Source organism: Bufo bufo, chromosome 9, assembly GCF_905171765.1.
Source record: "Bufo bufo chromosome 9, aBufBuf1.1, whole genome shotgun sequence".
NCBI lineage: Eukaryota > Metazoa > Chordata > Amphibia > Anura > Bufonidae > Bufo > Bufo bufo.
Window position 1 is genome coordinate 11,012,659 of NC_053397.1, and position 16,019 is coordinate 11,028,677.

At 48.2% G+C, this 16,019-nt stretch overlaps 1 protein-coding gene across 2 annotated transcripts in view; it reads right to left on the reverse strand.

Moving 5' to 3' along the window:
• SRGAP3 (SLIT-ROBO Rho GTPase activating protein 3) overlaps positions 1 to 624 on the reverse strand; it is an 87,684-nt gene extending 87,060 nt beyond the window's left edge. For both annotated transcript variants that reach the window (XM_040407230.1, XM_040407228.1), the window contains exon 1: positions 405 to 624. In XM_040407230.1, the coding sequence (XP_040263164.1) occupies positions 405 to 462 (58 nt within the window). In that variant the 5' untranslated portion in view covers positions 463 to 624. The remainder of the gene's footprint in view (positions 1 to 404) is intronic.
• Between the last annotated feature and the right edge of the window lie 15,395 nt (positions 625 to 16,019).

Here is a 16,019-nt window from a genome sequence, read left to right on the forward strand (position 1 = left end):
AGATACATTGTATCAGGCAATGCAGGGTGGGGATGGGCACTGGGGGGCACTGCCCAGCTCTGTAACCTGACCTACTCTATATGGGCAGGCAGCATGTGACTGTAATCAAGGTGGGCAGGGGAGGGGGCTGCTGGGGGGCTAGAGGGGGGTGCAGGGAAAGTTTGTGGTCTGGAGCTGAGCCAAGTAGAGAGCAGCCCCCATAGCTCACCCTGCAGCCAGGGCCTGGACAATGACCATGTGAAGGGAGACAATACAGGCGACTGCAGCCTCTCGTGGAGCTGATCCTCCTGGGTTGCTGCACAGCTGCATTGCAGCGCCAGTCTCACCCAGCACAAGTGCACTGGCACAGGGATGCCCACACTGCAGGGGGCCCCTGATGACGCCCCCGGGGAGCAGGCACTTACCTTTCACCTGGTTCTCATAGTCAGCGATGATCTCCTTGTCCTTCTTGAACCTGGACATGATGCTGCCCGGCTGGGTGCCCGGAGATTCCGTGCAGTGGATCCCCGGGAGATCCCCTCCGCCCGGCCGGGGAGATCACCTGCAGAGCCGCCTGGCGCACATCGCTCTGCACGGGGGCTGCGCACCGATTGTTTTCCTTTTCTCCTTCTTTCTTTTCTCGCTGCTGCAGGGTTGAATTGAGGCTGCACGTCACCGGCTCCTCCCAGCTCCTCCGACGAGATGTGCTGCTGCTGGACACCCTCAGCCAGTGCACTCACTGCAGGACTCACTGCTCCCTCCCTTATGTCACTGCATGCTACTCATCTGATGCATCACTGATTGTAGCCTTCTGCATCCTCATCTCCAGTCACTGCATGTAGCCTTCTGCATCCTCATCTCCAGGCACTGCATGTAGCCTTCTGCATCCTCATCTCCAGTCACTGCATGTAGCCTTCTGCATCCTCATCTCCAGTCACTGCATGTAGCCTTCTGCATCCTCATCTCCAGTCACTGCATGTAGCCTTCTGCATCCTCATCTCCAGGCACTGCATGTAGCCTTCTGCATCCTCATCTCCAGGCACTGCATGTAGCCTTCTGCATCCTCATCTCCAGTCACTGCATGTAGCCTTCTGCATCCTCATCTCCAGGCACTGCATGTAGCCTTCTGCATCCTCATCTCCAGGCACTGCATGTAGCCTTCTGCATCCTCATCTCCAGTCACTGCATGTAGCCTTCTGCATCCTCATCTCCAGTCACTGCATGTAGCCTTCTGCATCCTCATCTCCAGGCACTGCATGTAGCCTTCTGCATCATCTTCATGCACTGCATGGACTTACTGCTCCCTCCCTTATGTCACTGCATGCTACTCATATAATGCATCACTGCATGTAGCCTTCTGCATCCTCATCTCCAAACACTGCATGTAGTAGCTGCGTCACCTTCATCTGTAATTAAGGCCTATTCACTCAACTCATCACTAGTCACTGCATGCTTCTCATCTACTGCATGCATCCATGTCTAGTCGCTGCATACAGTTAATGCTACACCCTCTACATGCACTCATATCTGGTCACTGCATTCTTATATGTAGTCTTTGCTGTCACACTTCCCCTCACTGCATATAAGCCCTGCATGTTTCTCATGCACTGCATCATCTGGTCACTGCATGTAGACCCTGCATCGCTGCATATCCTTTCTGTATCATCCCTGATCACTGCATCTTTTCTGTGATGACTTCTCCCCTCACCCCCTGTCACTTCATACTCATCATCCACTGCATCCTGATTTCTAGCCACTGCATGTAGTTCACTGCATCCTCATTACCCCATGTTTTTCATCCACTGCATTGTCATCTCCTGTCACTGCATCCTTACAGGCAGGTCATGCAGCTCCAAAGATATACACATACATGTGGTGCATGCACGAAAATCAATAATAAAATAATAATAATAATAAAAAAAATAATAATAATATACACTCACCTAAAGAATTATTAGGAACACCTGTTCTATTTCTCATTAATGCAATTCTCTAGTCAACCAATCACATGGCAGTTGCTTCGATGCATTTAGGGGGGTGGTCCTGGTCAAGACAATCTCCTGAACTCCAAACTGAATGTCAGAATGGGAAAGAAAGGTGATTTAAGCAGTTTTGAGTGTGACATGGTTGTTGGTGCCAGACGGGCCGGTCTGAGTATTTCACAATCTGCTCAGTTACTGGGATTTTCACGCACAACCATTTCTAGGGTTTACAAAGAATGGTGTGAAAAGGGAAAAACATCCAGTATGCGGCCGTCCTGTGGGCGAACATGCCTTGTGGATGCTAGAGGTCAGAGGAGAATGGGCCGACTGATTCAAGCTGATAGAAGAGCAACGTTGACTGAAATAACCACTCGTTACAACCGAGGTCTGCAGCAAAGCATTTGTGAAGCCACAACAAGCACAACCTTGAGGCGGATGGGCTACAACAGCAGAAGACCCCACCGGGTACCACTCATCTCCACTACAAATAGGAAAAAGAGGCTACAATTGGCACGAGCTCACCAAAACTGGACTGTTGAAGACTGGAAAAATGTTGCCTGGTCTGATGAGTCTCGATTTCTGTTGAGACATTCAAATGGTAGAGTCTGAATTTGGCGTAAACAGAATGAGAACATGTATCCATCCTCTGATGGCTACTTCCAGCAGGATAATGCACCATGTCACAAAGCTCCAATTATCTCACATTGGTTTCTTGAACATGACAATGAGTTCACTGTACTAAAATGGCCCCACAGTCACCAGATCTCAACCCAATAGAGCATCTTTGGGATGTGGTGGAACGGGAGCTTCGTGCCCTGGATGTGCATCCCTCAAATCTCCATCAACTGCAAGATGCTATCCTATCAATATGGGCCAACATTTCTAAAGAATGCTATCAGCACCTTGTGGAATCAATGCCACGTAGAATTAAGGCAGTTCTGAAGGCAAAAGGGGGTCCAACACCGTATTAGTATGGGGGCACTAATAATTCTTTAGGGGAGTGAGTGTGTATATATATATAACTATTTCGCTGTATCCTTCCCATTCATTACACTGCTGTCCTCAGTGGCTGCATTCTCCTCCCGAGACGACTCTAGTCACTGCATTCATATCTTCATGCACTGCTCTCCTGTCTATAATCAGCTCCTCTCTCATGTGCAGCAATATTGTTACTGGCAGAACCCACAAAACAGCCAACTGTGAAGCACGCTGCCATACGTACTAGTATGAATCAGGCCCAAATTGGCAATCTGACCAGTCTCGCATTGTCTGACAGCAACCAGAGATCTTGAAAACAGCTAAATAGTGATTCATAAATTGTACTTTTGTTTCCTATTTAAATAGGGCAATAAGCCTGTGCTGATTCATTTATATATGGTTATAAAGCTATGGGCATAGCTCCAAAACCCCTGTTTCCTTTCATACAGCCATTACCTAGTATTTTTTTTCTGCCAATACCCTCCACTATGGGGGGGGGGGTCTTTAAATACTATGAGAACTGTATAAACAGTGTGCAGGGAATGCCCCCAAGTGGTGGCTGTATAATCTGTATGTAGTGAGCTCCCTCTAGTGGTGGCTGTATAATCTGTATGTAGTGAGCTCCCTCTAGTGGTGGCTGTATAATCTGTATGTAGTGAGCTCCCTCTAGTGGTGGCTGTATAATCTTTATGTAGTGATCTCCCTCTAGTGGTGGCTGTATAATCTGTATGTAGTGAGCTCCCTCTAGTGGTGGCTGTATAATCTGTATGTAGTGAGCTCCCTCTAGTGGTGGCTGTATAATCTGTATGTAGTGAGATCCCTCTAGTGGTGGCTGTATAATCTGTATGTAGTGAGCTCCCTCTAGTGGTGGCTGTATAATCTTTATGTAGTGATCTCCCTCTAGTGGTGGCTGTATAATCTGTATGTAGTGAGCTCCCCCTAATGGTGGCTGTATAATCTGTATGTAGTGAGCTCCCTCTAGTGGTGGCTGTATAATCTGTATGTAGTGAGCTCCCTCTAGTGGTGGCTGTATAATCTGTATGTAGTGAGCTCCCTCTAGTGGTGGCTGTATAATCTTTATGTAGTGAGCTCCCTCTAGTGGTGGCTGTATAATCTGTATGTAGTGAGCTCCCTGTAGTGGTGGCTATATAATCTGTATGTAGTGAGCTCCCCCTAGTGATGGCTGTATAATCTGTATATAGTGAGCTCCCTCTAGTGGTGGCTGTATAATCTGTATATAGTGAGCTCCCCTAGTGGTGGCTGTATAATATGTATGTAGTGAGGTCCCCCATAGTGGTGGTTGTATAATCTGTATGTAGTGAGCTCCCTCTAGTGGTGGCTGTATAATCTGTATGTAGTGAGCTCCCTCTAGTGGTGGCTGTATAATCTGTATGTAGTGAGCTCCCTCTAGTGGTAGCTGTATAATCTGTATGTAGTGAGCTCCCTCTAGTGGTGGCTGTATAATCTGTATGTAGTGAGCTCCCTCTAGTGGTGGCTGTATAATCTGTATGTAGTGAGCTCCCTCTAGTGGTGGCTGTATAATCTTTATGTAGTGATCTCCCTCTAGTGGTGGCTGTATAATCTGTATGTAGTGAGCTCCCTCTAGTGGTGGCTGTATAATCTGTATGTAGTGAGCTCCCTCTAGTGGTGGCTGTATAATCTGTATGTAGTGAGATCCCTCTAGTGGTGGCTGTATAATCTGTATGTAGTGAGCTCCCTCTAGTGGTGGCTGTATAATCTTTATGTAGTGATCTCCCTCTAGTGGTGGCTGTATAATCTGTATGTAGTGAGCTCCCCCTAATGGTGGCTGTATAATCTGTATGTAGTGAGCTCCCTCTAGTGGTGGCTGTATAATCTGTATGTAGTGAGCTCCCTCTAGTGGTGGCTGTATAATCTGTATGTAGTGAGCTCCCTCTAGTGGTGGCTGTATAATCTTTATGTAGTGAGCTCCCTCTAGTGGTGGCTGTATAATCTGTATGTAGTGAGCTCCCTGTAGTGGTGGCTATATAATCTGTATGTAGTGAGCTCCCCCTAGTGATGGCTGTATAATCTGTATATAGTGAGCTCCCTCTAGTGGTGGCTGTATAATCTGTATATAGTGAGCTCCCCTAGTGGTGGCTGTATAATATGTATGTAGTGAGGTCCCCCATAGTGGTGGTTGTATAATCTGTATGTAGTGAGCTCCCTCTAGTGGTGGCTGTATAATCTGTATGTAGTGAGCTCCCTCTAGTGGTGGCTGTATAATCTGTATGTAGTGAGCTCCCTCTAGTGGTAGCTGTATAATCTGTATGTAGTGAGCTCCCTCTAGTGGTGGCTGTATAATCTGTATGTAGTGAGCTCCCTCTAGTGGTGGCTGTATAATCTGTATGTAGTGAGCTCCCTCTAGTGGTGGCTGTATAATCTGTATGTAGTGAGCTCCCTCTAGTGGTGGCTGTATAATCTGTATGTAGTGAGCTCCCTCTAGTGGTGGCTGTATAATCTGTATGTAGTGAGCTCCCTCTAGTGGTGGCTGTATAATCTGTATGTAGTGAGCTCCCTCTAGTGGTGGCTGTATAATCTGTATGTAGTGAGCTCCCTCTAGTGGTGGCTGTATAATCTGTATGCAGTGAGCTCCCCCTAGTGGTGGCTGTATAATCTGTATGTAGTGAGCTCCCTCAAGTGGTGGCTGTAAATTCTGTATGTAGTGAGCTCCCCCTAATGGTGGCTGTATAATCTGTATGTAGTGAGCTCTGCCCAGTGGTGGCTATATGATCTATATGTAGTGAGCTTCCCCTAGTGGTGGCTGTATAATCTGTATGTAGTGAGCTCTGCCTAGTGGTGGCTGTATAATCTGTATATAGTGAGCTCCCTCTAGTGGTGGCTGTATAATCTGTATGTAGTGAGCTCCCTCTAGTGGTGACTGTATAATCTGTATGTAGTGAGCTCCCCCTAGTGGTGGCTATATGATCTATATGTAGTGAGCTCCCCCTAGTGGTAGCTGTATAATCTGTATGTAGCGAGCTCCCTCTAGTGGTGACTGTATAATCTGTATGCAGCGAGCTCCCTCTAGTGGTGGCTGTATAATCTGTATGTAGGGAGCTCCCTCTAGTGGTGGCTGTATAATCTGTATGTAGTGAGCTCCCTCTAGTGGTGGCTGTATAATCTATATGCAGTGAGCTCCCTCTAGTGGTGGCTGCAGGCAGAAAGATTTTTATCATTTAACTTTGTTTTGAAAGTATAACTTCTAAACAGAAATTATTTTGAAATTAAAGGTTTTCTGGGATGTTTACTATTGATGACCTATCCTGAGGATAGATCAATATTAAAATCCCGAAAAATCCCTGTAATCAGATGTTCACTGCATTAATTAAAAAGGCATGGACGGTCAAAAAGAATGTTAAATCCCGCCCTCCTGGAGGGGAACGGATCAGTAAATTACAGTACAATATAGTTACATGTTGTTATGTGGCGTGAATATTGCGCAGTTCGGTGTGCACCCTGGTGCCGTGTTTAAAGTGCTACACGGCGCTGTCCCGCTGTTTGGACAGAAGGCTGCGCGTCATCTGTGTGACCCAAGCTGTTTATTTTGGGAGCTCAGCGAGTGCGGGATTTCACTGGCATACACTGAGCCTAAAGCGGAATTTACAGCGGAGCCAGTGAATGAGCCGAGACCCTCCAAAGGCTGCAGATGTTTCCTGGGGTTTCGGAATTTAGGGCTGGCCTGGAGATGGATTCAAGTGAAGCAATGTAATTGGCTCCATACTGAGAGAAGCTCTAGAAAACAAGGGGTTAATAAGGACAACTGTGTCACTGGCGAGGTGAGTGGATTTTATGGGATCAGTTCTAACAATATGCACCTGTATAACTAATGAGCCAGTGTATCTAAGTCCATAGTCTGTGATACTGCCTGCTGAGCCAGTGTATCTAAGTCCATAGTCCGTGATCCTGCCTTCTGAGCCAGTGTATCTAGGTCCATAGTCCGTGATACTGCCTGCTGAGCCAGTGTATCTAAGTCCATAGTCCGTGATACTGCCTTCTGAGCCAGTGTATCTAAGTCCATAGTTCGTGATACTGTGTAAAATGCTGTTTGTGATTCACTGTATCAAATTCTGTCATGTGTGATACTGTCTTCTGAGCGGTGTATCTAAGCCTGTCATGCGTGATATAATCTTCTGAGCTGTGTATCTAATCATTTCATATGTAATGCTGCCTGCTGTATCTAATCCTACCATGTGTGATACAGTCTCTGAGAACAATGCAGGACTACATCCCCCATCATGTACTGTTACACATCTTCATTGTGGTAGTTGTGCTATAAATGACTCTTTCCCGGAGGGGGGGGGGGGGGGGGGGGGAAGGGCGCAGCATCGGTGGATGAGTCGTGATTGAGTTTTGTCGTCTCCTTGTTTCGATGTGTTTGAAGCAGAATTACGCAGCGTGCGGTGAATAAGAAATGCTGGGAAACCAAGACAAAGTGCTCATTCTGCTCATGTGCGGAGCCTCTTCCCCGCCGCTGCTCAGCCAGGCCCGCAATAATAAGTCATTGAAGCAACAGACAAGGAGCTGGGGATGAATGCTAATGTCAGGAGGAGAGGAGCGCTGCTCCAGAGCCGTCACCTACTGGGCGACTCTACAGAGGGATGCGAGGACCGAGCAGCCCTTATGTATCCACCTATAGGGGCCTATAGCACAGCAGTCCGGGGGTTAGAAGGGGCTCCTAGCTTTATGTACGCTTAGGCTATTTTCACATCTGCGCTTTGGACCAAAACGGTTGCGTCTGATATAACACGTCAGGATGCATCCGTTCCATTAGGATGCGGTTGGGTTAAATCGAAATGGAACAACCTGAAACCGTCACTACAAACAATGTATTCAATGGGAGACTGATCAGTTTTTTTAGGATCCGAAAAAAACCCGGATCTGGCACCACTGACTGACATTGGATCCAGTTTGTTCCATTTCGATGACCGGACACAAAACCACAGGTTGCAGCGGTCACAGAACGGACTGCATCCTGAACGGATCATACCTCGTTCACAATACATGGGCCCTAAACAGAACCTATTTGGGCCCGGTTTTGCGATCCTCTGCTGGATCTCAAAGCCGGAATGCCAAAACGCTGATGTAAAAGTAGCCTTAGGACTCATGCACACGACCGCATGTGTTTTGCGGTCCACAAATTGCTGATCCGCCCCAAAAAAAAACGGATGACGTCCGTATGGCATCCGTTTTTTTTTTTTTGCGGATCCGTTATTTTTGCAGATCCATTGTAATAATGCCTATCCTTGTCAGCAAACTAGAAAAAAATAAGACATGCACAAAAAAAACGGAACGGACAAGGAAACAAAATACGGTCGTGTGCATGAGGCCTTAAAGGGATATTCCCATGTTATATCTCTAGGTTATGTCATCACTTTATGATTATTGGGCCTTTGACCTCTGTGACCCACAGATCCTGGGAGTGACAAGGCTGCACTACTGATTTTGCGCTGCGTCCCCTTCTAAGGTTTCCCTGCACAGGGACGCCCCGACCACCGCTCTGTGCACCTGACCCCACTCACTTTAAGGGGGATATGTTACAGCTCATTGCACAGCAGGGTGGTCGGGACGCATCGCTAACTCAGCACTGCAGCCCCTTTTATTCTCAGAGTCTGTAGGGGTCCAAGACCCCCCATCAATTATAACGTGGTGACATCGAAGATGAGAATAGCTCTTTAATCACTGCATAATTGAAAGGTCTGCAGTCTTCTATTATACTTCACTCCTCTTCCCTACCAGTTTCAATATCTCTGTTTGCCATCAGTGAATGGGAACATGATCATTTACAGTATATCCAGCTGCTTACTTCTCGCAGCTGGGGGTTTGTTACAGTTGCATCCAGTCTAGTCATTCCTCTGTGATCTAAACATGTTGGACTCTAGATCGATCCATTTTTACTGCACTGATACATTGTATCCAGTCTGGTCAATCCTCTGTGATACAAAGGGCCTGTACTCTAGATCGACACATCGGATCAAACCATCAGGACCCGGAAGGGATTTGTGTTGCTGACATATTTAGCTCACAGAGGATTGTCTAGACTGGCTACAGCTGTACCAAACCCGCAGCTGTGAAAAGTAATAGGTCTGCACAGGTTTTCAGTCTCTGGATGTACACAAGAGAATGATCTAGGCTGAATACAATTATAGCTATAACTAGGTTTCAGCCTTTTGGGGAGAGGGAGAAACAATGAATGCTTCCACATGCTGACAGCAAGCAGAGATTTTGGAAGTGTGGAGGAATTGAAACACAACATCTATTAGAAAGTTGCAGAACTTTTCACTGCACAGTGATTAATCCTCGGATGCTTGGTCTCTTTGTGGGACGGGATGACTTATGATTAAAACGTTGTGCGTTATTTTTGCGGTAACCGAGTCACTTCTCGGCAGGATTTTGCTATTTCCTCAGTCATCGCCTCCTCCAGGCTTTGTACAAGTCATTCTCCATGCCCAGACCCCGGCTGTGTGCCCGTTACGTAATCTGTTGAAGGGTCAGTGACCCCGATATGGGGTCTGGAGCTAACTCTCCCTTTTATCTGGCGGCCCCCGTCACCGCTTCTCTCCGCTCTGAGCTATAAAGGGGGAGAATTCCATCTTCTGTTCTATCATGTGCTAGAAAAACACAGGCTGATTGGTGGCGAAGGTGCTGACAACCAATATGGCCACCTCTGCAGCTCAATAACAGGTTGTCACCCAGCTTTCCTAGAGACTTGAATGGCAAATCTGATGTGATGATTGCCCTGCTCCTGTATCACTGCATAGACTATCTCTTAGGCCTCATGCACACGGCCGTTGCCCGGCTGTGGCTGTATTGCGGCCTGCACTATGCGGGCACCGGCCGTGTGCTCCCTGCATTACGGATGCGCACCCATTCACTTTAATGGGTCCACAATCCAGAGCTGCGGTGCGGAACGGAGGCACGGAACCCCACGGAAGCACTACGGAGTGCTTCAGCGGTGTTTCTGTCCGCGCCTCCGCACCGCAAAAAAATAGAATATGTTCTATTTTTTTGCAGTGTGGACAGATCACGGACTTATTCTAATTGAATGGGTCTCGATCCGTCCCGGCCGCCGCATGGACGTTGCCCGTGCAAATTGCGGTCCCCAATGCACGGAAAGGCCTTACTGTATCTGCTCAGCGCCAGGAAAGCTGGGTGACAGCACCCATGTGACCTGTAATGGCAGCGTATGTGGTCACCATCCAGCTTTCCCAGGAACAGATAACATTTTTGTTACAACTGATCAGGAGAGGATGACTGGAGGACTTGGCAGGCACCTGCGCCATGTCCAGTGCACAGGGTTTGCCCCCCACCACTGGCCGCCCCCTCCTCACGCTCTCCCTCATTGATATGCCTCCGGGGCAGGACAGGGGGCCTGGGAAGTTGTTAATGTGCGGCATTGAGCACATAGTGTCCCTATTGTCTGGCAGCAGCAGTCATTCAGAGCGGCTTCTACACTCCCCCCCCCCCCCCCCCTTTATAACGGAGCATTCAGATGAATTGGGGTCCCACAGGGTGGAGGGGGATAAGCCTTTGCTGCATAGGGATTCATTCAAGTGTTAGAATCTGCTTTACTTCTAGCAGCTGAGATGCCCAGAAGTAACAGGGACTGTGGCGGAGTTTTGCAGGGAGGCTGCGTACACGGCCCCTTAGAAATTAAACAAAGCCCCCTGTGGAACCTTGGTTGCTTTAGATGTGAATGGAGAAGATTTTTGGTAACCATAGGTTTTAAAATGTGGCGTAAACTAAAAAGTCAGAACAAAGAGCAGAGGAGGGATAGAAATGGTTAATAAGCAGCTTGTGCTGTGAGTGGAGAAGTATTTCAGGGCCTTTTACGAGCAATATGTGGCTGTCAAGAGAACATTACAAATAAAAGGGGAGTCTGGGTGGGGCAGGGTCGCCATGAAGGAGAAGACTGGAAACTATATACATGGTGTCAGTGCACCCCGAAACTGCCGGGCCCCAGTGTAAAATAAGTAGCAGGGCCCCCTCACCCTCAGCCATTGACAATACTGGGGTCTGTGACTGGTGGGCCTGTAGGCCTCCCCGGTTATCAGGGTCTGGCTATGACTGCTACCTCTGCATCCCCTATAGCTACACCCCCTGTCTATGGGAGAAACTGGGTTAATAAGGACCAAATATCAAAGATTTACACAAATTTGGGAAGAGCAGTGCAGGCCACTTACCTCCAGCGCAGGCCACTTACCTCCAGCGCAGGCTCCCTACCTCTAGCGCAGACCATTCACCTCCAGTGCAGGCCCCTTACCTTCAGCGCAGACCCCTTACCTCCAGCGCAGACCCCTTACCTCCAGCGCAGACCCCTTACCTCCAGCGCAGGCCACTTACCTCCAGCGCAGGCCACTTACCTCCAGCGCAGGCCACTTACCTCCAGCGCAGGCTCCCTACCTCCAGCGCAGGCTCCCTACCTCCAGCGCAGACCCCTTACCTCCAGGGCAGGCCCCTTACCTACAGCACAGGCCACTTACCTCCAGCGCAGGCCACTTACCTCCAGCGCAGACCCCTTACCTCCAGGGCAGGCCACTTACCTCCAGCGCAGGCCACTTACCTCCAGCGCAGGCCACTTACCTCCAGCGCAGGCCACTTACCTCCAGCGCAGGCCACTTACCTCCAGCGCAGGCCACTTACCTCCAGCGCAGGCCACTTACCTCCAGCGCAGGCCACTTACCTCCAGCGCAGGCCACTTACCTCCAGCTCCCACATTTGTACAGTCTGTACCTGAACAGATTGCTCCGTTTCACAGGCTGCAGGTCTGGACAGCAGGACACTGCAGGCCGTATACAGTGCACAGCTGCCGGCCCGGGGAGAGATTTGTGCTGCTCACTGAAGATTGTCTATACTGGATCCAACTGTAACCACCCCTCAGCTGGGAGATCATATGTATATAATGTTTTAATTCACTGACAGCAAGTAGAGCATTTATATGCTACTACACAGCTCCATCCATTGTGTAGTGGTTGGAGTCGGTTACTGCAGTGCTGCTCCCATAGAAGTGAATGGTAACCAGCTCCGTCCTCTACATAATGGGGCGTCCTCCGACAGGGATGTACGAAAGCGCGCGACCCCAGAGACTGATATCCCAGTTTCACCCCATATAACGGTCAGTATGGGGGTCGGGGGATTCACTGCGGGGTCATCACTGGTTCCGGCATTCCTTCCATACTGTGTCCCTCCAGTGTTTCATGACATCTGGAATAATGGCGGCATTGTGACCGGCGCTTATTACCACATTCCAGTCGAGTGGGAGAGCGAAGCGTCGTCACGCAGAGAGGGTCTCCCCTCCTACACAGATGGCCGCCCGTCATATGAGGCCCTATGATTACAGAGAATGACGCGGCTTCTGCGTCAGTCTGGTATTGCGACGCCCCTTACTATTGTGACACCACCTACTATTGCGACGCCCCCACTAAGTAGGCCCAAAGCCCAGCTTCCCATGAAAAAATTGGCCTCATGACCCACAGCAACCAATCAGAGATCAGCTTTCATTTTCTAAATTGTATTGGAAGCCGAACTGTAAAGGAGGCAGAGTCTCTGGGGCAACTGTCACAAAGAGGGAGGAGGCGATAAACACCAGAAGGACCACAGAAGGAAAATGCCCGGGAACTAGGCCTCAATGCTAAGGAAAGGGAACAGGTGACCACCTGGGAAAACCTGGCCCTGACTCCTGTCAGTATGAATAGACCCTGAAGGTGGGAATATTCATACACCGGAAACCTAGGCCCTAGAAACCCTGAAAATCCCTAGGAGTAGTGACACGGTCTAAGACTACTGGTTCCTTTCCAGGTCAACGAACCGGCGTCTCCCTGAGGCCTAGTAAACAACAAGCAATGAGAACAAGAAAATACAAAGCAAAGATCACTTATCTTCAATAGAAAATGGATGAGCAGGAACTCTGATGAGGACCACACACCAGCTCTTCCAACTCCAGGCAGATAATATTAACCGCATGGTATGAAGTGGGAGTCCAGACCAAATAGAGGAGCAGTAATGACCACAAGCTGCACCTGGTAAAAGAGGTGCGGTCATTACCAACAACAACACTGCAACAAGTGAAAACAGAGAGACTGTCAGATAACCTCACGTGCCGCCAGTCTCTCAGATCTTCTAACCTCTGTCATGGGAGGGACCGTGGGGGCAACGAGGCCGAGTCTCGGGGGGGGCAACGAGGCCGAGTCTCGGGGGGGGGCAACGAGGCCGAGTCTCGGGGGGGGGCAACGAGGCCGAGTCTCGGGGGGGTCAACGAGGCCGAGTCTCGGGGGGGGGGCAACGAGGCCGAGTCTCGGGGGGCCCGCTGTGGCTATAACCGGGGTCGTAGGGTCGTCACTCAACTTTCCCAGACGCCAAGGCTGCGTAATGTTTATTTTGAGCACTTTATGACTCTGTCTCCTCCACAATTTTGGCACATTCCGCCCAATACGTCTCCCCAATTAATTGTCACATTTTGGGGTTTTGTGGGAAGTGCCCTTTAAATGTGTATGTGATTGCCTCACCCATAGCAACCGCCCAGGGGATACAACATGGCAGCTGGGGTCACTGGTTGCCACGGGCGACGCATCCCTCCGTCTGCTGTGACAGGTTTTTCCGTCTCTTGCACTCCCGCTGACAATCAATCTGCGTCCTGGAAATATCGACAGAACACAAATGACAGATGAGGAGCGTGACATGGCTGTAGGATTAGATACCCAGTTCAGCAGACAGTATCACACAGGAGAGGATTAGATACACAGCTCAGCAGACAGTATCACACAGGATAGGATTAGATACACAGCTCAGCAGACAGTATCACACAGGATAGGATTAGATACACAGCTCAGCAGACAGTATCACACATGATGGGATTAGATACACAGCTCAGCAGACAGTATCACACAGGAGAGTATTAGATACACAGCTCAGCAGGCAGTATCACACAGGAGAGGATTAGATACACAGCTCATCAGACCGTATCACACATGATAGGATTAGATACACAACTCAGCAGACCGTATCACACAGGATAGGATTAGATACACAGCTCAGCAGTCAGTATCACACAGGGTAGGATTAGATACACAGCTCAGCAGACAGTATCACACATGATAGGATTAGATACACAGCTCAGCAGACAGTATCACACAGGATAGGATTAGATACACAGCTCAGCAGACAGTATCACACATGATGGGATTAGATACACAGCTCAGCAGACAGTATCACACAGGAGAGTATTAGATACACAGCTCAGCAGGCAGTATCACACAGGAGAGGATTAGATACACAGCTCATCAGACCGTATCACACATGATAGGATTAGATACACAACTCAGCAGACCGTATCACACAGGATAGGATTAGATACACAGCTCAGCAGTCAGTATCACACAGGGTAGGATTAGATACACAGCTCAGCAGACAGTATCACACAGGGTAGGATTAGATACACAGCTCAGCAGACAGTATCACACAGGATAGGATTAGATACACAGCTCAGCAGACAGTATCACACAGGATAGGATTAGATACACAGCTCAGCAGACAGTATCACACATGATGGGATTAGATACACAGCTCAGCAGACAGTATCACACAGGAGAGTATTAGATACACAGCTCAGCAGGCAGTATCACACAGGAGAGGATTAGATACATAGCTCAGCAGACCGTATCACACATGATAGGATTAGATACACAACTCAGCAGACCGTATCACACAGGATAGGATTAGATACACAGCTCAGCAGTCAGTATCACACAGGGTAGGATTAGATACACAGCTCAGCAGACAGTATCACACAGGGTAGGATTAGATACACAGCTCAGCAGACAGTATCACACAGGATAGGATTAGATACACAGCTCAGCAGACAGTATCACACAGGATAGGATTAGATACACACACACAGTGCCATCTTAAGAGCATTATAGGCCCCCGGGCAATACAGTGCACTGGGGCCCTGTCTACACAATCACGCACTAGAATAAAAATGCAAATTATCAATAAGGCGATATTTATTGGGCATTTCCTCTTGTGGATTTTCCCCAGCAGTAGGATCAGGTAATGATACCATTGGTATTTCTGCTGGAATTGAATGCATGTAGATGTGGATGCTACATCTGGAGGAGCAGAACTACTGGCTGACGTTGCACCTGGATTGAGCCAAGATGTTAGTTTTGGAAGTTTGCACATTTTCTCTTTCTCCTCTGCAGCCTTTTTCCTCTTCTGTGCTCCACTCAAAACATTACGTTTCATTTCTGCACTAAAGGTTATTTTCACCAACACGTAATAAACTTTATTTTTCCTCACCTTTTTTACACTTCCTCGAACGAGTGGCAACTCTAAGATTGCTATATAAGGGGGACACATAAGATATTACAGTCAAAACTTGAGGGGCACTAATAACTTAAAGTGGATGTAAACCCAAACATTTTTTTTTTTGTGATGTCACAATGTAGAGTACCCAGGCAGTACACACGCCACTCCAACATTAATACCCACCAGCACCAGCAGTACCCACACCAGCATTACCCACCAGCACCAGAGTGTGTGTACATTTATATATATATATCTATATTTATTTCGTTTTTTTAGTTGTATGATTAAAGTGGATGTAAACCCCCAAGTATGCAGTATAGCACCCTATAGTATACAGCACCACACAGTATGCAGTATAGCACCCTATAGTATACAGCACCACACAGTATGCAGTATAGCACCCTATAGTATACAGCACCACACAGTATGCAGTATAGCACCCTATAGTATACAGCACCACACAGTATGCAGTATAGCACCCTATAGTATACAGCACCACACAGTATGCAGTATAGCACCCTATAGTATACAGCACCACACAGTATGCAGTATAGCACCCTATAGTATACAGCACCACACAGTATGCAGTATAGCACCCTATAGTATACAGCACCACACAGTATGCAGTATAGCACCCTATAGTATACAGCACCACACAGTATGCAGTATAGCACCCTATAGTATACAGCACCACACAGTATGCAGTATAGCACCCTATAGTATACAGCACCACACAGTATGCAGTATAGCACCCTA